Source organism: Populus trichocarpa, chromosome 5 (assembly GCF_000002775.5).
Source record: "Populus trichocarpa isolate Nisqually-1 chromosome 5, P.trichocarpa_v4.1, whole genome shotgun sequence".
NCBI classification, from domain to species: domain Eukaryota; kingdom Viridiplantae; phylum Streptophyta; class Magnoliopsida; order Malpighiales; family Salicaceae; genus Populus; species Populus trichocarpa.
Window position 1 is genome coordinate 2690920 of NC_037289.2, and position 10430 is coordinate 2701349.

Consider the following 10430-nt stretch of genomic DNA (forward strand, 5'->3'; position numbering starts at 1 on the left):
ATCACTTTATACTTGGTTTATTCATACTATTTTTTTTTTGTTTTTATCTTTATTTTTTGTATTTTTTTCCCTTACATTTATTTAAAAAAACTATTATACAAAGATTAAAAAAAATGTATTTCATTGTAACAATTGTAGCATTATTCCATTCTTCTGCTATGTTAAGAATTAACTTGACATCTTACATGTTTTTATTAACACATGATATTTACTACAATTTATTAGCAATTATATCGATTTTTTGATTTATGGTTATATTTCTTACTCGATGTAAAAAACACGTTAATAACACCTACATATTAATTCTTTGTGTTAGAAAAAAAAATAGTTGACCTGCAACGAGACGAGTTGAATAGACACATGAACACTTTGTTTTTTTGTATTTATTGGCACAAATGATTCTCGAAATATTTAATTAAATATATATATACATATGTCTTTTGATTTATAAGTAAAATTTAAATAAAAAAAACTTATTTGAAAAACTTGCATATTTTTTAGAAAGAAATATCATTCGACCCGCAGTAAAGAGTGCGTCAAATAACTAGTAACTCACTAAATAAAATGTATTAACATGAAGATAAATCAAACCCAATAATAAAACCAAATGAAATGTAATAAAATAGTCTTAAGTCTAATCTCTCAACCAAAGAATGATTGGTTTAGTTATTTTCCAATCATCTTCAACCATGCATTTATGAAATGTGTCTTATGTTTGGTGTTGTTTAAAGGTTTTTTTGTGCCTATCTTTGTATTTGAACTCTGGACTTACTCTAGACTATTTTTACAATTTTAGACTTGTAATTCCAGTCCATTTTAATGCAAGTTAAAAAATTTGCACTTGATTTATATGCAAAGACCAATTATAAATTTAATAAGTAATCAAATAACTTAATGTTTTGAATTCAAAAGATAATTTAAAATTCAAGATTAAAAAACTTATATTAATTGAATGATTCTTGATTTGATTACAACTATAAATGAGAAATCATTGATAAGAGAAGATAAATCGATATATTTTTGTGTTTTTCAATACATGAAATAATTGCCGATTGATTACAAGCCTAATGATTATAAGTTTAGTAGTAATTGCCTATAAATTATCAGTTTATAAACTATTTTCCTATAAATTATCAGCTTATAGGATTACAAGCATACTTGATAAGCAGATTTTAAAATTTCTGTGATTTTGGTTCAATTGCAGCTGGTCCGTTGTCTGTTATTTCCAATGCATCAAGCACGCACCCGTTTTCTAGAGTATGTTGTTTGTTATCCTTGCTTGTCTGTGCATAATATATGATCAGCCCTGTAAATTTATCATTTCATTCCGTTTCAAATAAAAAAAAATCACTTATGAAACAAAGCATTTTGTTTCAGGATGTGCTCCCTGAGTTAAGGGATCTGAAGCTGTCGTTAATTAACCTGGAGAAGTTATGGCAGGGCCCTGTTCTCGATATTCCTTCTTCCTATCAAAATTCAACAAGCTTAATTGTCGATGCTTGTGGTAGACTAAAACATGTATTTTCACCATCTATGGTTGCAAGTCTTGAGAAACTCAAAAACCTTGAGATATGCAATTGCAAGGCAGTGGAAGAAATAGCAGTCGCAGATGGATGTTCACGATTGTTCACAGGTTAGCCTCTTACACCCCGTTCTCTCTTGATACTATAGCTTAATGATGGTCACTCTTGTTCACAATCCCTTCTGAAGCAATCTTACTTTCCTCATTATTTAGCAGTAAATGGCCAAGTCATGCATGAATCTGCAATCCAGCACACGGTTGAAGTCCATACTATAGAGCACCTGGTTATAATTTGATAATGCATCAGCAGCGTATGTTGGAGTATAATTTATCCACTTTATCAGTTTCCCTACGATGCAAGGGATCAGCCTCAAAGAGATAAGTCTCTCATCGACCATCAACATAATAGGAACGTGGAGAAACCTCATTTCTGATGTGGGACAACGAATTGAAGAAGGAATGAAAGATGAATAAGTAAGTCCGAGGAGAGGGCAGAGAAGTCTCTTGCAAAGATACAATTTTTTTAATAGATAAATACAGTTAGATGGTTTAAGACAAACCCTAATGAAAACATTACCAATAATTGGACTAACAATTAAGTCTAAAGTACATGATTAACAAATCCAAATAAAGGTACAATAAAATAAACTCGAATGTGCTCAATCTCCCATCTCAACCAAAATATGACGGGTTGAGCTATCCTCCGTTATTTTCGACCATACACACTCAATCTCTGTTATTTTCGACCTCCATGGCAGAGATCTGCAAACAAGGTTAGCGATAGTAGACAGATGACCCAGCAAAGGAGTACCGAGATGAAACTGATGGAGGTGCAGTTTCAGGCTTGGCTCCGTGGTACTGGAGTAACTTGTTATAATTTGACAATGCATCAGAAGCATGCGTTGAGTATAATCTACCCTCTTGATCAGCTTCCCTCCTACGCAAGGGATCTGCCTCAAATAGGGACGTCTCTCTACGACCATCAACATAATAGGAACCTGAAGAAAGTTCATCTCTCCTTGAAGGCGGCACATATGCATCTGCAGATGAAGCACCATGATGATAAGTATAATATGGATCCCTTGTGTATGGGTCCAAAGCAGCAAGAGCAGAGCCAGAAGAAGTTGGAGGTATCGAAGTAACGGCTGGTGGCAATTCACGTCTACCGCTAGAATTATATGGCTGGTTCAGGTAGAGAGGAACAGCCAGAACGGCTTCTCTTTGCAAAGGTACAGTGTCTCTGTATATAGGGTCTGGCAGTCTAAGAAGGTGCTCTCTTTCCTGGTCTCTCTGGTACGGGTCTAGAGTGGATGGAATATGATGAGAGGGAGTCAACTTTCTTCTCTCTCCTGAAAGGCCATACGTTCTATATTCCTTTTCACTCATGAATAAATCACAAGGAAACTCATCTCTGTGCATAGAGCCCGCCTGCTGGTATTCAACATGTCCATCCCTTTCATCAGAGAGCATAGAGTATCTCCTAGCATCATGATTGCCTCTAGCAAATGCTTCCCTTTCCAAATGGACCTGCAAGTCTCTTGCTCCCGCATAAACTTCTCTGTCCTGAACAGTCACCATTGGTGGCGAGCGTACAGGCCCTATAACTGGGCGGAAAAGTGCACTGAGTTTCAGGACCTAAGAGAAAGTAGATGATTTTTTTTATATCTGTAGGGTAATCAGATAAATACATGTACAGAAAAGAATTCATACCAAGCTAGCAGATGAGCTGGCCAAATTTTACCTGTCGAACAGTAAGTTCTGTTTTGAACTTGTTCTTCTCATTATAATTGTCCTTTATAGCCTTCTTGAAAACACTCTCAGTGATTGGAAAACAGTCCTTGTGAACAACAAACCGCACCTGGAGCTCACTAGCATCAGAATGCAGATCCTGTAAAGTTGATGAGAAAACAGTAATGCTACAAAAGAGAAGTCTGCCTCATAAATTAAAATAAAACCTGAAATGGGAAGGAACCACCAAAAGCCTTGGGCTCCAATTTTACTCCACCAGCAGAGGATGCTTCATAGATACCATACATAAGTTTCAGATCAAAATCATAGAGGAAAAGCTTAAGTCCAGGTTTCACACCCAATATGAGTTCCTTTTTATTCATTGTGACACCCATGACACGATAGAGGAAACAATCTGGCTTGGTTTTTGCACTGCACATAAAGATCATACCACCAAGCTTTTCTTTCTTCTTCTCATCCCATCCATTCTTTTCTCTCTCATCATGTTTTCCTTTGTTTTTTTGATTTCTCGAGCTTCTGTCAACTAAGACACCATGCTTTTCTCCACTCTTTTGGTTCCTTTGACCCTTATTTGACCCAACAAATCTTTCTTGGTTCTTTCGAATCTCTTGGCCATTCTCAATGCGCTCTTTCTTAGAAACATTCTTTTCACTCGAATTCAGGTTATCGGCATCACCATGCGCATTTCTGTTTCTTTCTCCCTTGCCTTGTATAATATCTTTATTCTTCTTTCTGTTTCTTCCTTGAGATTTTGGACTGCTTTTAGCTTTCTTGGACTTCAAAGAATTGTTAGCTGAAGGTTTCTCTATGATTTTAGATTTGGCCCTCAATGATTTGGGGGTTCTTTTTCTGGATGATTGACCTTTAGTTAATGCATCCACAAGATTTCCATCTCCATTGTTGTTTATTTCAGATTGTAACTTAGTCGATGCTTCAATAGGATTCTCAGTTTCCATATTGTTATTCTCAGTTGACTGCGATTTTGTGGAGGCTTCAGCCAGCTAAGTTTCTGTATCATTAATCTCTTGTTCCATCCCCTGCCAAGCAATCACATGCCCCAATTCCAATATTGACCCTGCAGACGAAATAAAAAAACAAAAAACAAAAACATCTTTAAATTGATTCAATATGATTTTCAATTCTTTACATTGTGAACCTATTGTACTTACAAATACATCTTGGAAGAGAATCTTTGAATTTGGCTTAGACTTTGACCTTGCAGTCTCCATCGGTGAAAAGAAGAGGGATACTCTGCAAGGTCTATTATTTGGAAAATACAAATATTCGATGCAACACTGAATTTTATGAAACTGAAATTTAGGGGTTGTTTGGTAACACCACCAAAAGTTTGTAATACAGTGACAGAAATGAGAAACTATCAATAAACCATCTTGTTTGTGTTCCTGAAACTGAAAAAATTTAAGAAAAATAAAACCTTTCATTGGTGACCTGAGGCTGTGGCCGATAGGTGGAGAATCTATAATATCTGTTTGTTAACTTGTGGTATCTGTTTGCGACGATTGAACTTGCTCTTATTTTTTTTTAACAACTCAAATCGTCAAACTTAATTTTAGAGGTTTCCCGCAACTGGTTAGTGGTCACTGGTTTCTTTGTTTCTTCGCTAGAATCTGTAACAGACACAGGGGCACTTCCAGGTTCTTTTGCCAGCATATCTGTAGAAATGTATGTTGCTTTAATTTTTGTGATTTTTTATTAATGAATTTCATGAAATGATGTTGAAACCTCAAACTCTTGTTTAAATTTACTGACAATCAGAAAAAAAATATCAAGTTGCAGTTAGGTCTAATTTATGGTTCATTTCTTACGAGTGTAATTGTGGCATTTCTTTTTGTTTTTAACAGTTTATTATGGCGTTGAAAATTCATTCCGTAGTTTAGCTCCACATGTTGCACAGGTTGTGTCATGAATTCCTTATTTCGTTTGCTGCTATACTTTTGTTGTAATGTTTTGAATTTAAGAGTAGTAAAAGTCAATAAAGCCCTTGAAGGTTTAAAGAGTAAGTGTAATTAAAAGAGGGGTATTGTAGAAATTGAATAAAGAGATGATAAATATAAATAGGAAAAAAAAAAAGAGAAATCTGAAATTAAGAGTGAAAAACTGACGGGAGAAGAGAAGAAAAGGGGAAGAAGAAGAAGAGAAAAAGAGAGAAATTAGAAGGGAAATAGAAAGGAATTGAAGAAAATAAGTTAAAAAGGTAAGATTTGTGCTTTAATGTGTATAATATGTTATTTGAACTTTAAATTTCGGTTTTGATGAATGTTAGGGTTTTGAAGATTATGTTTTGGATTTGATTGATGAATTAATTTGAATGTTAGGGTTTGATTGTCGTGGGTAATTGATTATTTAGTTGATTATGGAAGATTTTGATGATTTTGAGTTATGAATTGTGTAAATGGTAAATTTTGAGTTAGAAATTTGGAAAGAACAGTAGATTTTCTTTTTAAATTCTGGGTTGGAGGTTGAAGATGACGAAAATTCATTTTGGTCCCTCAATTTGTGAAATTACAGTTTAGTCCCCAAACTTTGGAAAATTACAAATTGGTCCCTGGAGCATATTCCGAGATTCTGAACAGAATAAAATATGAATTATGGGCAGAATTACAGTATATTTATGAATTTTAAACACTTTCAATTTGGTCCTCCAATTTGACAAAAATTACCATTTGACCCTAAAAATTTGGTAAAATTCCAGAATGATCCCTGGAGCATAATGAGATATTCTGGACAGAATTGAGGATTAATTATGGTCAGAATTTCATTATATTCATGGATTTATGACAAATTTTAGTTTGGTCCTCCATTTGATAAAAATTACAATTTGACCCTAAAAATTTGAAAAATTCGAGAATGGTCCTTGGAGCATAAATAGAGGTTCTGGACAGAAATGAGGATGAATTATGGACATAATTCCACTATAGTCATGAATTTATGATATATTTAGTTTGGTCCTCCAATTAGACGAAAATTACAATTTGGCCCTAAAAATATGATACATTCCAGATTGGTCCCTAGCTGCAATATTAGCTTTTTCAGATTGGTTTGATGAATAAATGATGGTTATTTAGTGAATTATTATCAAGTCTTATTATTTTTTTTTATTATGGATTAGATTTCGGGAAAGCCGTTAATTTTTGAGTTTTTAGAAAAATTGACTAGTTAGTTTAAAAACATATAGGGTTACGGAATACACCTTTAGTTAAGTGTATTAAATAGGTTAAATATTCTTTTGAGTCGTTCTTGAATATGTCTCCTTTGTATTCAGATAATCCTGATATTCTACCAGCGGGACGTCAGTAGGATTTTCTTCGATGTTTGCCTTTGACTTCTGTTTGCTTTCGAGTCAGGTGAGTGGATAATTTTCCATATGCATGAGAAATATTATAAATATTTGATTTGTTAATATGAATTGGATCATGCTTATTGATAATATATATGTTGATTATTATCCTTGTTATGATAAAGGATGATCAATTATTGAATCTGAATTCTTGATATATGAACCAGTATATATTTTGAATTGACTTCTGAATTGATATCTCCTCATTTGATTGATATCATGAGTTGAGCTTTGAGATACGAATATGTTTGTTTGATTATGATTATGAACCTATGGTATGTCAGTCAGAATACTCATGCTAACAGGGTAGTGTTAGTCTTTGTGCACATCGTATCTGAACCCTAGTTGGTGGGGGGAGTCACCAACCTGTGTGGACTGATCATCCCACAGTACGGAGCCTCATGCTCATTGCATTTTGATTTTCTAACGAGCTTTACCTTATGATATTCTTGTTATGGCCTATTTGATAAACCTTCCTATAAGAACCCAGAGTCATACTTGTATATATAATTCTCATTGTTGTATTACCTCATGTGTGTATATTGAACGTTATCTACTCACTGAGTTATTGAACTCACCCTCTCATTATTTATCTTTTCAGGCTTATAGCTTGATAGCGGGTTACTTTTATTGAACCTTTCGAACCTGTTTTTTTGTTGTAATTTGTACCTTCCTTTTATGTCTAGTTAGTGCTCCAAAACTATGAAATTATATTAACTCTTGTATTAAGACAATGAAATTATATTATGAAGTTAGTTTGTTGTTAAAGCTGCGTTGAATTCTTATTGAGTTGTTTAAAGGATAAGATTGTATGTAAGTTTGGGTTCGTATAGGTATGAAACCTTGGAGGGGAACCTTGCCTATGTGCCGGTCATGGATCCGGGAATCAGGTTGTGACATTTGTCGCTCTCATTAATGGTTTTCTGGTGTTCACAGTGGCTGTTGAGCTCATACAACAGTACTCAATTACTTCTGATGGTGTTTCTTGCCATAGTTTCTCTATTTTTGGGTACCATGCCAACCTTTGTCTCACAAACACTACAACAAATGAGGTCTAGTTCATTTACGTGTACTCTTTCATATAGTTTAGTTGTTTTCATTTCATATATGTTTAGGCTGGATGTCGATGCTCTTTTAAATGTGGTTTTTTCCATTTCTCTCGGATATAGGATGAGGCAGAATTTGGCCAGTAATTAACATCATAGGAGAAGCCTTTTTTGTAACTTTTTGACTCCATTGCAGCAGCTTTACCTGATGGGCAAAATAGGGAAAAGTTGACCGTGTCAAGCCATGAAAACAAATACAGATATCAATTTCCCGGCTTGGTATATGGAATACCACGTAATTCAGAAAATTTCTATGGAAGTTGCACTTTCTCCTCTTCAAGCTTCCTAATGTTTTGTCCAACCATGAGTTTTTCATAAGGGTAGCAATTAACATAGAAACTTCTGAAATCAGAAGATTTATTGATTTTTTTGGCTGGTGTTATGGTTTGTTATTGTGCTTCGATATTTAAAAGAGGGATAGGGAGCATTGGGAGAAATTAAGGGCTGGGGGGTTTAGAAGTGCTAAAATTAAGTAAGGGTGTTGAAAATTACAAGAACCTTGGCTATTACTTTAATAGATTTTGGGGGGAGGTTGGGTTTGAATCTGTCTGCGATTTCCACCACTTCAGAGAACTGCACTAATTTTTTAAGTAATCTCCCCTAAAATCTCTAGATTTTAATGTGCTTCTGTTCAACTCTAAATATGATGACTCCAACCAGTTGATTATGTTGTTTAAATTCCCTTGTGGTATTTATAGACAACCATAGGCCATAGCCACCTTCTATCTCTCCATGCGTGTACAATTTTTTTGGATTAACTGGTGTTCTCAGTATTGGAATCTCATTTACTAGGTTAATACTGTAATCCTGAAACTTGTGGTCGTTGCTTTTTGCTGGAATTACAGACCTTCAAGTGGGAAGACTACATAAGCTGGCAAAGGAAGCTAAATGAAGCAAGGGTTAGTGCTGCAGCACTTAAAGCAAGCATCAGTGGGATGAGCAGTGAAGCAAAGCGTCCAGAGAGCATATGTAAATCCTTTTTCCGGAGATCGCCCCTCGAAGATTCTCAGGTGGTATAAGGAAAACAAGTATGGCAAGGGGTTCTTTCACAACATGTTTGAGGTAATTTGGTGTAACTACAGATCTACATCTCATTTAGTAAGAACAGCATTCGAAAATTTTACATGAAAATGAAGAGGGCATAGTTTCTTGCATCCAGCATGCCAAGTCGTGAAAAACATGCAACACATATCACTAGAGAGCGTTAATGGCCATCAGAGCATGCAACACATACACTCAATGCCTGTGAGAAAACTCACTTGATTTGTACCTTGCCTTTTGCATTACTGTAGCAGTGATCATATAAATCTTTTCAAAATCTCCGTGCATTGCCTTAATGGCTATGTGCTTTTTCGTGGACAGAGGAGATCAACTGTTGTAGAATAGATCAGTCAGTATACATGCAGCATCCACACCAATACAAGGGTTTGATTTAGGATGATAACTATATTCGTTTTTATGCAGGTTCGCCTTCGTTTATCTGAATGAAAATAGATATAGAGGGACCTTTGCTTTTATGAAGATAAATGTGGAAATGAGTAAAAATAATCGACTTATTCGAGTATGAAGGTGAAGGCCATACCATAACTTATAAAGGGTTAATTATATTTTAGTCAATCCAGTTTAGTAAAACTAACTAATCAGTCATCTTAGTTTCAAAAACTATATATTTAATCCTTATGTTCTTAAATAAATTTATAACTAGATTCTTCACATTCTTTTCTTTTTTAAGATTACCTTGATTAAACTAAACTTGTTCTATAAATGTAAAATATTTTGTTTTTTTTTTTTCATAGCCTATATGCTTTACTTAATGTAAATTGATCATGAAAAATATCACCTGAACCTTTAATAAAAATAGATACAAAGGATTGAAAATTATGAATGCAAATTGGTATAAAAATTAGGAAGCTTCCATTTAAGCTGGGGTGGATGGACCCTCCACTGATCCAGGAATGCGTGGAAACCAATATGAAATATTAACTGTTTAATCGAAATCAAAAGGGGATGTAGCTCAAATGGTAGAGCGCTCGCTTTGCATGCGAGAGGTACAGGGTTCGATCCCCTGCATCTCCATTTCTGTTTTTTTTTTGCTTGAATGGAGTATTCAGCTAAAACAATATTGTGTTCTGGAAGACACTGCTATAATTGGAGGGCTGAAGAAATTCCAACTGCCAAGTGAATTGGGGAAGCTGAGGACTTCAGTTTGTTTCCCTGTGAAAACATGAACTCGGTACAGAGAAGTGAGGACATCCATGAAGGGATTTAGAGTTTAGATAAGTCACTATTCATACCTTCTACTTTGGGCATTACCAGAGCTCAAGAAATTCTATTCAGGAAGACACCGACATATTATCACTGTGACAAAGCTAGGGAAGGTTTTCTCTGCTATAATCCATTTCCATTACAAGATCTCATTGGACAAAATTTTAGATAACAATTACATATGATTCAAAAAGAGACCCACCTGTCTATGCTGCAATTATTTTGGTCTTCCAAATACTATTTGAAGGGAGACATTTTCTACAATTATTTTTATTTAGATTTTCTAAATCTTGAAAAATTTCACATTCAGTATAATAAAAAAGATATAATTTTTTTTTATCTGGATTGAAAGAGCTTTATTATTCAAAAATAATTAGCTTGCTAGCTATTTTCATTTTTAGATTTAAATTAAGTACTATTTCAGATTTTT

General features: G+C 34.4%; 2 protein-coding genes and 1 non-coding gene across 3 annotated transcripts; 1 reads left to right on the plus strand and 2 right to left on the minus strand.

Moving 5' to 3' along the window:
- Positions 1 to 2026: 2026 nt before the first annotated feature.
- LOC18098866 (uncharacterized) lies at positions 2027 to 3489 on the minus strand. Its single transcript, XM_024601301.2, has 3 exons — positions 3478 to 3489; positions 3264 to 3390; positions 2027 to 3157 (listed from the first exon to the last, which is right to left on the minus strand). Exon 3 carries the CDS (start codon positions 3098 to 3100, stop codon positions 2297 to 2299), a length of 804 nt encoding a protein of 267 aa, XP_024457069.2. The 5' UTR covers positions 3101 to 3157; positions 3264 to 3390; positions 3478 to 3489; the 3' UTR covers positions 2027 to 2296.
- LOC127905328 (DCD domain-containing protein NRP-like) lies at positions 3237 to 3645 on the minus strand. The gene is made up of 2 exons (XM_052452930.1): positions 3478 to 3645; positions 3237 to 3410 (listed from the first exon to the last, which is right to left on the minus strand). The coding sequence occupies exons 1-2, from the start codon at positions 3643 to 3645 to the stop codon at positions 3237 to 3239; spliced, it is 342 nt and encodes a 113-aa protein (XP_052308890.1).
- Positions 3646 to 9738: 6093 nt separating this feature from the next.
- TRNAA-UGC (transfer RNA alanine (anticodon UGC)) lies at positions 9739 to 9811 on the plus strand. Its single transcript has one exon. It is a non-coding gene; the product is annotated as a tRNA-Ala (tRNA).
- Positions 9812 to 10430: the final 619 nt, after the last annotated feature.

Bases quoted from the DNA above. Each gene is read 5' to 3' on its own strand.
- LOC18098866 (XM_024601301.2), bottom strand. From the start codon at position 3,100: ATGGTGACTGTTCAGGACAGAGAAGTTTATGCGGGAGCAAGAGACTTG.
- LOC127905328 (XM_052452930.1), bottom strand. From the start codon at position 3,645: ATGGGTGTCACAATGAATAAAAAGGAACTCATATTGGGTGTGAAACCT. The intron at 3,411-3,477 runs GTTTTATTTTAA...TCAACTTTACAG, and splicing joins GTGGTTCCTTCCCATTTCAG to GATCTGCATTCTGATGCTAG.